Here is a 15,752-nt window from a genome sequence, read left to right as displayed (position 1 = left end):
AAAAATGTGACACGAAGCTTCCTATATCTCATAATTAGTCCAAGTCATAAACCAATTAAGTAATTTATTCGTAGGGTCAATTAAATATCAAAAATATTATAATCATTCACACTAAAAGAGGTCAAATTTACAACAAAGAAAAATGAATTTGAGATATTTGTTAAGTCACTTGAGACGAATTTCCAAGTCTAGAACATAATAATTATAAAAGAATTTAATTATGTATTAGTTATAATTAAATTTAACTTACGTACATTAAAATTATAATTAAAATAACCACAGTAATTTATAATCTGTAATGGAGGATTTTACTTGATTATTTATTAATAATTATCATGAGATCTAGAGAAGAGCGAATGTACGCAATCCATACTATTATCTCAAGATGAAATAAAAAAATTATTTTCAATAAACTCTCGACTTAAAATATGATTATCATAATATGACCTAATTATATGCTAAATATATTTATATCATCAATGTATATAAGTTAAGCTCTTAATAATTAAGTCATCATCGTCTTTCTTTTTTATAAAAAAAAAAATTGCTGTGAAACTTCATAATTATGTCATATGAAGCTTCCAAAAGACTCTTAACTAGTCCAAACATAATAGTTATAAGAGAATTTATGTATTATTTATAATTAATTTAACTTACAGACACTAAAATTATAATTAAAACAACCACAGTAATTTACAATCTGTAATGCAGGATTTTATTAGATTATTTATTAATAATTATCACGAGATTTGAAGAAGATCGAATGTACGCAATCCATACTATTACTTCAAAAATGAGATAAAGAAGTTGTTTTCGATAAACTCTCAACTTAAGATATAATTATCGTAATATGATTTATGACCTAATTATATACTAAATATATTTATATCCTCGATATATATAAGTTAAGTTCTTAATAATTACGTCATCATAGTCTTCCTTTTTTTTAATTTTATTTTGTTGTGGAGCTTCATAATTATGTCATATGAAGCTTCCAAAAGACTCAAAACTAGTCCAACCATAGGTTGATTTATTTGTGGGTCAAATAAAACATAAAAAAAATAAAATAATGTTGTGGTCAATTTGACCAAGGAAGAACAAAAATAATTACAATAAAAATTATCTTCAGAAATAAAGTGATAAGTATTCTTTCATTCTTATGAGAGATTTCGAATTCGAATCTTGAGTATGAAGTCGTCTTTGATAAAAACCATTTAACCTTTTATAGTTAGACTTTCTGACGTGAGACTAAATTAATCAAGTTTCAATATAGGCATCGAGAAAATATAAGGTTAAACATATATGCAGGCCTTCAAACTTGCCCAAAAATTTCATTCAAATACCTAAACTCTATCATATTCCAATTGAACACAATACATAAATGATAAGTATGACACACGTGTAATTAATTATATATGATTATAAAAAATTATTTCATAATATATTAAAATTATTATTTCACATACTGTACTTCACGCATCCATATGTGGAATAATATTTTTAATATGTGAAATATTATTTTTTGCGTCATATAATTAATTATATGCACGTCACACAAAAAATTTAATTTTCTTTAGCCAGTCAGAAGAATTAAATATTATTTTGCATACGTTTCTTTACTCATTCATATGCATAAATAATATTTTTAATATGTGAAATAATTTTTAAAATGATTCCAGAACATAAGACAGTAATTTTCAACTAAACCTTCCATTCCCACAATTGATTCTCTTCTACGAAACTTCTCTTCATGTCTTATTTTCCTATTTATATGATTTTATTTATTTATTTTAAATTGTAACTACAATTTTCTATAAACCTCAACCTAAAACATTCACAAATATTTATGGTTGATTAACACCAAAATTACATAAATTTATTACAACTAAATGTTAAATAATGGTACAATACATATTTGTTAACTATAGCTAAGTATAATAAAAATGTACAACGAAAATACATGGGTATTTTTTGATTTGATATAAATATCGATAAGCAAATACTCGAACGTGACTTTAGCTGACAATTAGCAGACACGTCAACTTTGAGAGTAAATAGACACCTCAACTTGATCTACTGAGAACTAAATATTCCAACTCGTCAACGTTTATGTGATACATAAATTTTAGAGGTTGTCGAGATGATCATTTTGTTAGTTGAAATTAATGTTCACTCGACACAATAAAACGAGTTGAGGTGTACAAATATGCATAATCATAATTAAAGCATTTATTTATCAACTAGATGAAGTCAAATTTAAATGTTTGTTTTATATTGCGTCATAAAAAGTAAAAACTACTATATCTAAAATAATATATTTATACACATCTCCACCCTTACAATGTAATTACAAAAATCTCAACGTATTATATATGTATCTTCGTTGGATATATCAGGAGCTAATTATGTATCTTTATAAAGAAAAAATTTGTCTTTGTCGGATGTATTACGTATCTCAACAGATTTAAAATTAAAAAAAAATATCGGGAGCTAATTATATATATTTACAAACGAAAAATATATCTTCATTGGATGTATCGTGAGTTAATTATGTATCTCGACAGATTTAAAATCAAAATTTTCAGTGATTACTTAAAATATTGAAATTTTCTATAATTAAACTCTAAACTATCGACATTTATGTTGTTTCGCTCATAAACTATCAAAGAAATAATTTATTTTAATGAATACATAGCTAAATAATAAAAGATAATTAAAAAATATATTTTACAAATTATTATATATTTTGACCTTTTCTCTTATAATAAAATAAGGTATTATTAAAATTTCCCCCATGACTCCCATGACTTTCAACCGCTAAACCCGCCGTTTGAAAAAAGAATCTCACTTTCACTGAATTTCGTGTAAAAAAAAAAAATGAAGTTAAAATAAATAAAAGAAAAAGGAAAAAGTAATAAATAAATAAATAAATAAATAAATAAAATGAAATAAAAATAATACAAGGCGTCCTATTCAAGAAATCGTCAAATGCTTTTCTTTTCTAAGTTTTACTCAATCAAAATATCCATAACTCATTTTTGATAAAGGTTGTGACGAAGTCGTAAGTAATTTTTTCGTTTTAAATTAGAAATTTTGGATGTTAAAACATTCGATAAGAATCATGGTGAAATGATAAGTATGGTATCTTTTTATTTTTAATTAGTAATTTCGAATGTTAAAGTGCTGAAGATCATGATGCAGTAATAAGTATATCTTTTTAATTTTAACTAAAAGTGTCGAATATCAAAATGTTCAATACGAGTTGTTATATATTCATTTATCGTGGAATTGGACCTGCTAAGAATATCGACTTCTTTGTCAATCGCATCGGGTCTGTCACTCAATTGAAAATATGAAACAAGTCGTATCGAAGTAAGAGCTTTGATCGAATATTCCTCTTTCGGTCTAAATCCAATCAGCACAAGAAGAAATATAGAATAAAATATCTTTTCATTTTTAATCAAAAATCTCGAACGGGATGATGTTCGGGAAGGATCATGGTAAAGTAATTAATAAGCACTCTTTCATTTTTAATCGAAAATCTCAAATATCAAACCGCTAAATGATTTTTTATTTTATCCTTCTCTAGGAGTTCATACTCTTTTTACTTCTTTGATGACTCGAACTCAAAATCTTCGAATTAAAAGTCGTCAATTGCTAAATGAATTACCTTTATTACAAAGCGTTTATCTTCTTAACTGCAGCGTTTCATTTTTAGTCAGAAGTTTTGAATATGAAGCTACTAAACGATTTTTTTTTCTTTAATCCCTTCTTAGGAGCTCGTACCCTTTTTACTCTCATGGTGACTCAAACTCGCAACCTTCAACTTGAAAGGAAGAGGTACATACCATCCGAGCAACTCCTTCTCGTCAGCTGCTAAATGAATTACCCTTATTAGAGGCCGTTTTATCTTCCTAATCAAGTACCAAATCAAATATCGAATAACAACATACTCAGTTTATTCTCATAAAGTGAGATCTGAAAATCAAATATCGAACATCGAGTAAAACTTTTTTTTTTTTTTAAAACTACCCCACCCACCCCACAAAATCATTGTGTGTATATATATATAAAGCTTACACGTTCCAATAATAACCATACTTGTCAACTTAGTTCCATCTCCTTCTTCCTCTCCTTTCACGTTTCTCCAATTCAGTTATATATTTTTTTCTCCAGAATTTAAGATTCTTTCTTTCCACAAAAGTAACAAATATATAACTATATATATATATATATACCAAAATATATATATATATATCATTTTTATTCAGAAATTTTACTGTCATTGAAGATAGAAGATCACAAGTTCTTTTTGGTAATTTTTTAGCTTATGGATTTTTACATGTATATATATATTTTTTTTCTAACTGCAATGTCTGGATCAGCTTTCGTGCACCTTGACAAGTTCAAAATTCAATTTTTATTGAGTGTTTTTTTTTTGTTATGCATTTTTAGTTTCAGTTATATACCCTTTTCTTTCTTTCTTCTTTTTTTAAAGAAATTTTGTTGCAGCTCTTGAAATTCATTTAAATTGTTAAACTAATTTGAAACATTTCTCTTATAGATTATTTTTTTTGTGTGGGGGGGGGGGGGGGGGGGGGGGGGGGGGGTGTAATTTTGTTTTTTTTTTTTTTTTTTTTTTAATTTATTGTTGTTGAAAGATATAATTTTTATGGGTATTTCATATAATTTTTGCTAATGGATTAATTGTTTTTCTTGTTTTTTTAGGCATCTTGAAGCTTCCAAGTTTTTATATTTTGGTAATTTAGCTTCTGTATTTCTCCATTTAAGTTTTTTTTTTTGTTTTACAGTTTGATCAAGATTCAATTTTTATTGGAGTATTTTTTTTTCAGATTTTTTTCTAATGTTTTGATTGTTTTTGTTGTTGTTGTTTTTAGGTATTTTGAAGATCCCAAGTTATTTTCTTTTGGTAATTTTAATTTTTTAAATATTTGATCAAGATTCAATTTTTATTTTATTTTATTTTCAGAATTTTTGCTAATTTTTTTTTTTTTTAAAATTTAGGTACTTTGAAGAAAGATGTTGGGAGAACTCATCACAAGTACTTTAGTGTATGTGATGTGTTAATTTTTTGTCTTCTTCTTTCTACTATTACTTTGATGATTCCTTATGTTTTTTTTTTGGCTTTATTGCTTTTAATTAATTATTATATATATATATATTTTTTTTTTTATTTTTTTTTTTTATTTTTTTTGCAGATTGGTTCTTGGATTTGCATATCCTGCATTTGAATGTTATAAGACTATTGAGAATAATAGAGTTACTAATGTAGAACTCAGATTTTGGTGCCAATATTGGTAAGTAGCCTTTTCCTTTTACTTGACGTAATTAGTAAAGTTGTTGTCGTGTCGTGTGATCGTGAGGTCATGAATATGAGCTGTGAAAATAGTTTACCGCAGAAATGTAGAGTGAGGTTACGTATAATATACTACTCTTGTTGTTTGACCCTCTCTTAAATCCCACGCATAGAGAAAACTTATCAAACCCCACGCATAGAGAAAACTTATCGCACCGAATGGTGCTTTTATGTTTGCTTTGTTTGTTATGGTTTGACTTGACGTAAGTTTTGATAAAGAGAAAATGGAATAACAAGGTGTGGGGTTATGAAATTCTTGAAACTTGTAATTTTGGACACGTATATAGTTAAAAATGTTTCTCGTTAAGAAAATAATATAAAATGCATCGTAATAAAAAAATAGTGTCAAACAAACTGAAACGAATAAAGTATTTATTTTTGGTTTATTTTAGGGGTGGTGGGGTGGCGTGGGTGTGGGGTGGGTGGGATAGTTGAACCAACAAGAAAGCAAAGTTGGCAAAAAGTGATTTGTAGAAATAATTGGTATTGAGTAGTTTTTTGGCATGTTCAAATTTTTGGACTAATAAAAAAAATTCAAATTATTGTAACTTCTAATCAAATGATTTTCTTTTGATGAACTTTAGGTCAACCAATGATAATAAAAAATCTATTCTTTAATCCAAATTAATTAATATAGTTGTTAGCAATTTACAACTTCCCATATGAAAATGACATGTATAGAAAGAAGCATTAATTAGATTCTAGAAAGTAAAATGTTACATACTACTTTTGGTATATTGAAACTTTATTCATTTCTTGACTAATACTTTTCTACAATAAGCTTAAAATCCATTCTTGAAAAATACCGTCTCCGTTTTATTTTACTTGGCCTCTTTTGACTTGGCACGCTCATTAAAAAAATACTAATTAAAAGTGTATTTTATAAAATTAACTCATATTTTACAAAATTAACCCTATTAATGATGTCTCGAAACTCTAAATCTTACTTATTTAATACCGAGGGTAATATAAAAAAAAAAGTAATAAAATACTCTTGATTTACGAAAATCGACAACTAATTTGAAACAAACATATTTAAAAAGAAGTCCAAGTAAAATGGAACGTAGGGAGTAGTAAAAGATGTAAATTGATGTTTTCTATTTTGCTCGGACCTTCCAAACATGTTATCGTATGTGTATGTGTGTGACAGATCCTCAAAAATTGCATCGTTTTTGGAGGATCTGACACGTTCTGACGATATTTTTAAAGATTTCGAGCCACATAGAAAGGGGTCACAATCAATTTTTTTTTAATAATATGTTTTTTCAACCTTTTGGTGATCTAATAATAGATTTTTTATTCATTTCTTGAAACTTTATTCATTTCTTGACTAATACTTTTCTACAAGAAGCTTAATTGAAAAATAGTAAATGATGTGGTCTATGTTGCTCGGACCTTTCAAATATGTTGTCATATTTATGACAGATCCTTAAAAATGGCATCGTTTTTGAAGGATCTGACACGTTCTGGCGATATTTTTGAAGACTCCAAGCTACATAGAGTGGGGTCACAATCTTTTTTTTTTTTAAATATGGTTCTTCAACTTTTTGGTCATCTAATAGTAGATTTTTTTTTTTTTGTCTTAGTTGGTAATTGATTATATGCAATTAAATCTTCATTAATTCCTAATTGTTTTTGTTTTTTATTTTTCAGGATTATTGTTGCTTTGTTAAGAATATTTGAGAGCATTGGTGATGTATTCATGGCATGGTATGAACTCAATAAACTTCAAAAATTTTATGTTTGCTCAGACTCTTCAAAAATGTCGTCACACATGTGTCGGATCCTCTAAAAACGAAGTACTTGTGAAGGATTCGGCATGCATCGGTCGACATTTTTGAAGAGTCCGAACAACATAGCATGCAACTACAATCTACATTCTACGTAAACAAAGATCATAATAGAACTCACACACCCAAAAGACTCTCATGTCGGATTCTCCAAAAGTACTCCAACAATGCAGTACTTCTGGAGAATCCATTACGCATCCATCGTCATTTTGGAGAGTCTGAACAACATAGCATGAAACGACAATCTACATTCTTCTTAAACAAAGATCATAATCGAACTCACACACCCAAAAGACTCTCACCGATATCATTAGACTGTATGCCTTTCCCTATTGCATGCAGTCATGTCGAATTCTCCAAAATCACTCCAATAATGAAGTACTTCTTGAGAATCCATTACACATCCATCGTCATTTTGGAGAGTTTGAACAACATAGCATGAAACAACTCACAATCATCGTAACAAAAAAAATTATAATCGAACTTGCATGCTCAAAAGACTCTCACCGATATCACTAGACTGTTTGCCTTTGTGGTGTGCAATTTGCATAAACTTCTAGGCCTTCCATTTGATACATGAAAAGTACGTTCTCAGACTCTCCAAAAATGCTACTGGCACTCATGTCGAATTCTCCAAAAGTACTAACACAGTACTTTTCAAAAATCCACTACATATCCATCGACATTTAATTTGGAGAGTCTGAACAACATAGCATGAAACGACAGTTCACATTCATCGTAAAAGAAAATATTACAATCGATATCACTAGACTGTAAGCCTTCTGATATTCCATTTTGTGTTTGTTATTTCAGGTTACCAATGTACAATGAGGCAAAATTAGCACTTATAATATACTTATGGTATCCAAAAATGAAGGGAACAGGATACATATATGATACATTATTGAAACCATATGTGTCAAAGCATGAACCAAATATTGACAAAGGTTTTTTGGAGTTTAGAGCAAGAGCATTTGATTTGGCAATTTATTACTGGCAAAATTGCACTGAATTGGGACAAGCAAAGTTCTTTCAATTGCTGGATTTTGTTGCTCCTCCATCTAGAAGAAGTTCACATCTCAGCTCTGAGGTACTGGTACTTCCTCTTATATGCATTTTTCGTGGTGTGGTAGCGTAGGGTTTTTGGTCAAAGAACTGTTTAAAAAATAAAGAAAATAAAGCACTGCTGCACCTGCCAAGGTTCGAACCCGGGTTATTAATGCGGAAATGCACACTCTTGACCACTAGACTATGTTTCTCTAGCTTATCAAGGGTGTGCAACAACATGTATATAACCATAAATATCTATATTTAACCTATATACTCGAAAAAATTTTTCGAAGAAGGTTGTTCATCTGACCACCCTTCGGTGGCTGTAGCTCCGCCCCTGGTGGTAGCTCGTTGATGTCGTATATTGTTTTTTGATTGTCGGACTACCTTGAGATTAGTAATGTAGGAGTGTTGTCGTGCATTATTGTGGTGTGGTAGCGTAGGGTTAAGCCGTAGATATCTGTCGTTGATGTCGTTTATTGTGTTTTGATTGTCACACTACCCTGAGGTTAGTAGTGTTGGAGTGCATTATTCATGGTGTGCTAGCGTAGGGTTTAGCCGTAGATATCTGTCGTCGTTGTCGTTTATTGTGTTTTGATTGTTGCACTACCCTGAGGTTAGTAGTGTAGGAGTGTTGTCGTGCATTATTCGTGGTGTGGTAGCATAGGGTTTAGCCGTAGATATCTGTCGTTGATGCCATTTATTGTGTTTCGATAATCGCACTACTCCGAGGTTAGTAGTGTTGTCGTGCATTAGTCGTGGTGTGGTAGCGTAAGGTTTAGCCGTAGATATCTGTCGTTGATGTCGTTTACTGTGTTTTGATTGTCGCACTATTCTGAGATTAGTATGGTAGGAGTGTTGTCGTACATTAATCCTTTTTAAAGTCATTCAAGAGTTCTATCTTGACCATTTTAATTAACATAAAATCTTGATTAAGAGATAATAAAGGATTAAGAAAGTTAAAAAAATGAAAAAGAAGATGTGGTAAGATGGATGTGGTTCCTCAGTCCTTAATCAGAGGTCTCTAATTCGATATATGGTTCCCCCTTAATGATTCGTACATGCGCTATTTTGTATTAATCGGGGGTAGCGGTTTTTTTTTTTTTGGTTACCATATGGTTAACAAGTATATGTATTTTTCACTTTATTATGTTAACTTGTTTGGTTTAGTATAAACACTTTGTGCGAGTAAACGTTTTCTGTAATATTACAAAAGGAAACTCTAGGGCAGTGGCTATTTTTTAAAGATAGGGCTAGTGGTGGCTAAATTTTGAGTTTTGACAATCAATTTTGTATTGGACTCCAAGATGTCTTCTTGTTGGGCCTTGACATCAAATTGGGCCGAGCCAACTTCCTTTCAAATTTTTGTTTCAGTGTGGACCATCTTAGGCCCATACATCATTTTGAATGTAGCTCAGTAATCAAAATTATCTATTCAAATGTTAATTATGTATCCAAAAATTATAAAATAAGGGATTTATTTATAATTTAACAAAGACTAGGAATAGAAAGTAATTAAGGGTTAATTTGTTTTTGGATTTTATTTAAATTTTGCTATTATTATTACATATGGATTTTTCATTGGTATATAGTCCTTCCTCAAATTCTTTTTAATGCGAAATGTTTTGTGTATCAAGCTATTTTGCCTAATGAAAATAGTCTTTCGATCTTATAAAATTTGCGTATATTTTATTCTTTTTCGATCTCATTTATGAGATTACGTATGTTGTTGTTCTTCCTCAAGGAAGCATCACATTAAACTACAAGGAACAATCTTTTTGGAATTAATTGAAACAAAAGACAATTTATATGAAGTTAATAATGAGACAAATGTAACACGTTTAAATGTCATAGTGTGTTGGTGGCATTCATAGTCTATTTTCTAAACTCCACATATTTCATATTAAAAAAAAAAGAAAAAAAAACATACAATATAATGAAATATACCAACCAAATTAATTCACAAATCATTCCTCACCATTCCTTTATTTTCCACTTTATAACCCCACTATCACTATCATCATTTCAATTTTTTTATTTGCGTGTCTATGTGCATTAAACATATTGTGAAAGTGTTTGGCTCAACTTAATAGCAGCGACGGAGTCAGAAATTTTATTGAGGGGTTTAAAAGTAAAATATGAACTAGCTAAAGAGGGTTTGACATCTATAATATTGAGGGTTCGTTAACGAATAAACGAACTAAAGGTGGCTCCGCCCTTGCTTAATAGGGACCAGAGTCGGCGTAATGACTACGTGTACAATAGAACCTCGTAACTTTGATTTTAAAATTTATACTTACTTTAAATATATATTAGAACTCTATTATAATATATTTAATGTGATTCTATAAATAGAGTTTGAGGAGAGCAGTACAGAGAGTAATACGTACACAAATCTTACTTTTACAAAATAGAAAGGTCATTTTCGATAGTTAGCTAAAAGTCATATGTTGTCAATACATATCGACTATCTTTATTTTACTAAATATTTATTCAATTAATTCAGACAAGCACTATAATATTTGTGTGATTATAAAAATTTCTCTAATTTTTTTTTAATCGTTCACCGATTCTTGCAGGAAAGAAATGGCATAGATCATTTTCGCGGACCACCTCCTTCAGCTCCACCACCACCACCACCATCGTCATCATCATCCTTTGGGTTATTCAGAAGGAACAAACCATCGTCAGACAGGAGACAACCACAACCACCACCATCACCGCCACGGAGGTCACCACGATCCTACTCCGCACACCGATCCATCTTTCATTCCTCTAAATCGGAAACGGTCCAAGTCCACCCCGAGGATCTTTACCTAGACCCAGATTATCGTTGAACCGATTAAAATCACAACATTTAGACACTCGAACTAAATCATAAGTTAGTTCGATCAAATAGTCTACTAGAAATAGTAAGAAAATATGTACATTGTGCTTAATTTGTAAATAACCAAAAAAAAAAAAAAAAAAAAAACTAAGATTTTAAATATTTTTTAATTTTTGACCTTTTCCCTGCTCCATTTGTATTTAATTTCTTTTTTCTGATTACATAATAAAATACGTTGTACATTTATGACCATATTTCTTTTCAATCTAGAAGTTGGAAGAAGAATATATTCCATTATATCCCATACTCCTTCTGACTCCACGAGAGATTTAGTAAATACAACTTCACGTTACAACAAGAGCTTTAATATACAGAATTTCATGCATATCGAGAGCTTTGGAATACCAAACTCCACGTTATAGCGAGAGATTTAGTATATAAAACTCTACGCATAACAAAAGTTTTAATACACCAAACTCCACACGTCATAACAAGACATTTGGTTACCAAACTCTATGTTATAACAAGAGCTTTAGTATAGCAAACTCCACATTGTAACAAAAGCTTTACTATACCACGCTCCAACCATAACGAGAGCATTAATATAACAAACTCCACGTCATAACAAGACATTTGGTTATCAAACTTTATACATAACGAGAGCTTTAGTATACCGAACTCCACTTTATAACAATAGCTTTAGTATAGCAAACTCCATCCCGAGAGTTTTAGTATACCAAACTCCAAATCATAAAGAAAGATTTACTATACCACGCTCCAATCATAACGAGAGCTTTAATATACCAAACTCCACGTCATAACAAGACATTTGATTACCAAATTTCATGAATAAGGAGAGCGTCACTACACCGAACTCCATATCATAATGAAAGCTTTAATATACCAAACTCTGTGCATAATGAGAGCTTTGATATACCAAACTCCACGTTAGAACAAGACATTTGGTTACCAAATTTCATACATAACGAAAGTTTTAGTATTACCGAACTTCACATCATAACAAGAGTTTTAATATACCAAACTCCACGCATATCGAGAGTTTTAATATAAACCCACCTCCACGTCTAATGAGACATTTGATTACCAAACTTTACGTCATAACATGACATTTGGTTACCAAACTCCATGAATATCGAAAGTTTTAGTATACCGAACTCCACGTTAAAACAAGAGTTTTAGTATAACAAATTTAACTTTATTGATAATGAAAGCTTTAGAATACCAAATTCCACTTCATAACGAGACACTTGGTTACCAAATTTCATGAATAACGAGAGCTTTAATATACCGAACTGCTATTTTATTGAGTCATTTCCTTTGTTGTTATCTGGAGCTCCGAATCCAAATAGCACGTAAAAGCCAATCAACAGCTCTAGTCAATGGAGCAAGTATGCATCTATCAAATAACTCAATTACTCCGGCGACCGGATTATTCACCGGAAACCGGAAAAACATACAGCCGAATAAACTCCGGCTGGAGGAATCCGGCGACGTCGCCATCGGCTGAAGATAAGCCCAGGCGGCTTGTTTAACAAGCCGATTCCGTATCGAAATTTCGGAACCAGGAGAATTGATGGAAGAGGGCGGTAAGATATCTCTTAAGGAAGTATATGATACTGGCTTTATTGAGAAAAGCTCGTAATCATCTGCTATCGAATTCGTCAATGAAGACGAAGCCGATGTTGATGATGACGATGTGGTTGTTGTTGTTGTGGTGATGGTTGATGCCGATAATTGATCAGGTAAGCTGCGCTTCCGAGGAAGTATGGCCGAATTCGTCAATGAAGTCGAACCTAATATATTATTTGTTGGTGTGGTGATGGTTGATGCCGACGATTGATGAGCTAGCCCGAGTTTTGGAGGAATGGTGGCGGAGCTTCGGCGGCGATGGAGGAGAGGATTTTCCGGCGCGGCGGCGGACATGGTGGAAGATTTTAGTAAGAGAAAGTTCTAGAGAGGCAATCGTCAACAAGGGAGGGCGGGGGTGTGAAATGAGCCTGGATATATAAAGAGGTGAATATGGAGTTAATAATCTAATTATATATATATATATATAGATTATAATTTATAAAATAATTATAGAAAAACAATTTAATATATTGATGAATATAGTAAATGGTAAAATGATACTCCTCCGTTTTTAATTAATTGTCATCAATGGTGGACCTAGTATCTAGACACGCGAGTCACATCCTCAAACCACTCCACCTAATCATATATTTGTTTTCTAGGTACTTTTTAAGAAATTATACCATTTATTTTGTATTTTTTATATAATTATACATAATCTACGTCGAGTTTAGTGGATGTCGAAGCACCCCAAAATTACACGTGAATCCGCCTTTAATTGTCATCTTTATTAAAAATAGATGTTTCATAATATTTATTATTTCACAGAACTAAGGCATCATTATTTTATTTTTTTCACCTTTACTCTTAGTTATAAATATGAAGAAATGTCAATATAATTTTTAAAAAAGTATTAAATAAATAAGAGTAATAAATAAAGATAATTTAGTCAATTTAACATACAATTAGAAATGAGATTATTCGAGAGAAGATGAGAGACTTCGGTGGAAGACAAGATAAGAGAAGTGAGGTTGCGATGGTTCAAACATGTGATGATGAGAGACACGAATGCTCTAGTACGAAGATGTGAGAGGCCGGCTATGAAAGATTTTAGGCTGGATAAAAGTAGACCTAAGAAATATTGGAGAGAGGTAATTAAACATGACATTGAGCATTACAGCTTACGAAGGATATGACTTTTGATAGAAAGGTGTGGAAGATACGAATTAGGGTAGAAAATTAGTGTGTGGAAGTACGTTTGTGATGTATTATCTATGTTTTTCGAATAGATATATTTTTAGTATTACCTTATGCGTGTCTTGTTTATGTTATTATGCTTCACTATATGTTACTTCCTCTATCCCAAATTATGTGTCGTCATTTTCTTTTTAGTTCGTCTCAAAAAGAATGTCTTCTTTTCTTATTTGGTAAGTTTTTAAAGACAGAATAATAATTTTACCCTTAGTGGTCCCACTTGATTTTAAATACTATTACTTCTTTTTTATTTGTCTTTTCAATTAAAAGTGGTCTCATTTGATTTTAACTATTATTACTCATTTCTTTAAGAAGGGTAATTTTGTAACTTTAACAAAGTTAATACTTATTTCTTAAATATCGTGTTCCATCAAATAGTTGAACATAATTTGAGACGGAGGGAGTATTGTAGTACAACTTGTTATTGCATGCTTTTATGTATTTTACTTGTTATGTTATTATCTGTCCTGAGCCGGGGGTTTATCTAAAACATCATCTCTACTTCAGCTGAGATAGGAGATGGACTGCGTACTCTTTTCCCTCCCCAAACCCCGCTTGATGGGAATACACTGGTTATGTTATTGTTGTATTTAATACATTAACTACATGCTAAGTTTATTAAATTATTCTTATTTATTACTCTTTTCTACATTTTATCCATCGTTTTACATGTTCACTTTTGAATTGACACATATCTTTAAAAAATAATATGTAGAGGCATGATTTTATTATATCACCCTTGAATATAATAACTATTTTTTTTTGGTTTCCCATCCGGTGTTCGGTGTCCGCATTAGAGCTCTGACTAATCCGAATCGCGCGTTGCAGGGCTCATTAAGGTGGCAGAGTTTTCTCTGTACCCAGGATCGAACCCTCGACCTCTGGTTAAAGGTGGAGCAGCCTCATTTACTGCACCACAACCCATGTTGGTGAATATAATAATTATATCAAAAAGTAAAGTAATTATTTAGGACAAATCCTCAACATACATAAATTATACAGTGCCACCTATTTTTTATTTGTGTGATTGGAAGGATTGCTATTTAAATTAACCCTTGTAAAAATGTGTATATATTATGTATTAATATTATTAATCAACCTAATATTAAATAGATTAATTGATACATATAAACCAATGGGTGAGGATCAAAGAGTAAAATAGAAGGTTAATAGTAATAAAGCATTATATTTAGTTTCTTTTATCTGAGTATTATTATTATTATTACTTTTTTATTATTTATTTTTTAATTTATTACTTTAAATTATATTAGTTTAATTTTTTTGTTCTTGGGTATAAGAAAAGCGTAGTGACAGTGGATGCAATTTTAAATTATATTTTTTTGTTTGTTGGAGTAAGGCAATTATTGGCGTATATTGTCATTATCTTTTAATTTGGTCTAAGGTTATTTCATTTTATTTTTTTCTTTAAATAAAGTCTTATTTGTGACCTTTTATGATGTTATAATATGATTTCAATTACGACAAGCTATTAATTAATTTTTCATTATTGTTCCACTTATTTTCTATGTTATACTGTTTGTTACTTTCTCTTGTGTACCATACTAGTTTATATGCACTTATCTTTTGTATTTGTTATACTGTTATCGATTTTAAGGCGGGGGTCTATCGAAAACAGCCTCTCTACTTCTTCCGAAGTAGTAATATGATCGGCGTATACTCTACCTCCCCAGACCTCATTAGGTGGGAATACACTGGGTATGTTGTTGTTGTTCCACTTATTTTCCATAGACGTTATTGAAATAGATACTATAATTAATCATGTCTAAATATAAAGAAGCATTTTAATGATAGGCAAAAAAAATTGAATATAAAGAACAATAAGAATTTAAGTTTGGTGCATCGT

The 15,752-nt window shown here is 30.6% G+C and overlaps 2 protein-coding genes across 3 annotated transcripts; one reads left to right on the top strand and one right to left on the bottom strand.

Annotated features, from left to right (window-relative positions):
- The first annotated feature begins 4,097 nt into the window (after positions 1–4,097).
- LOC107846532 (putative HVA22-like protein g) lies at positions 4,098–11,296 on the top strand. 2 transcript variants are annotated; one of them, XM_016690897.2, is made up of 8 exons: positions 4,098–4,315; positions 4,729–4,760; positions 4,899–4,930; positions 5,026–5,072; positions 5,220–5,318; positions 7,031–7,087; positions 7,981–8,257; positions 10,797–11,296. In XM_016690897.2, the coding sequence occupies exons 4-8, from the start codon at positions 5,041–5,043 to the stop codon at positions 11,052–11,054; spliced, it is 723 nt and encodes a 240-aa protein (XP_016546383.1). In that variant the 5' UTR covers positions 4,098–4,315; positions 4,729–4,760; positions 4,899–4,930; positions 5,026–5,040; the 3' UTR covers positions 11,055–11,296. The 2 variants fall into 2 exon arrangements, with proteins under 2 accessions (XP_016546383.1, XP_047250385.1); XM_047394429.1 differs by lacking the exon at positions 4,729–4,760 and having other exon boundaries at positions 4,124–4,315.
- Positions 11,297–12,005: 709 nt separating this feature from the next.
- On the bottom strand, positions 12,006–13,084 carry LOC107846540. Its single transcript, XM_016690901.2, has one exon. It carries the CDS (start codon positions 12,986–12,988, stop codon positions 12,389–12,391), a length of 600 nt encoding a protein of 199 aa, XP_016546387.1. The 5' UTR covers positions 12,989–13,084; the 3' UTR covers positions 12,006–12,388.
- Between the last annotated feature and the right edge of the window lie 2,668 nt (positions 13,085–15,752).

This window comes from Capsicum annuum, chromosome 8 (assembly GCF_002878395.1).
Source record: "Capsicum annuum cultivar UCD-10X-F1 chromosome 8, UCD10Xv1.1, whole genome shotgun sequence".
Lineage (NCBI taxonomy): Eukaryota > Viridiplantae > Streptophyta > Magnoliopsida > Solanales > Solanaceae > Capsicum > Capsicum annuum.
The sequence above is the reverse complement of the archived record's forward strand: the minus strand, read 5'-3'. Positions and strand labels throughout refer to the sequence as shown.

Bases quoted from the DNA above. Each gene is read 5' to 3' on its own strand.
- LOC107846540 (XM_016690901.2), bottom strand. From the start codon at position 12,988: ATGTCCGCCGCCGCGCCGGAAAATCCTCTCCTCCATCGCCGCCGAAGC.
- LOC107846532 (XM_016690897.2), top strand. From the start codon at position 5,041: ATGTTGGGAGAACTCATCACAAGTACTTTAGT. The intron at 5,319-7,030 runs GTAAGTAGCCTT...TTTATTTTTCAG, and splicing joins AGATTTTGGTGCCAATATTG to GATTATTGTTGCTTTGTTAA. The intron at 7,088-7,980 runs GTATGAACTCAA...TTGTTATTTCAG, and splicing joins GGTGATGTATTCATGGCATG to GTTACCAATGTACAATGAGG.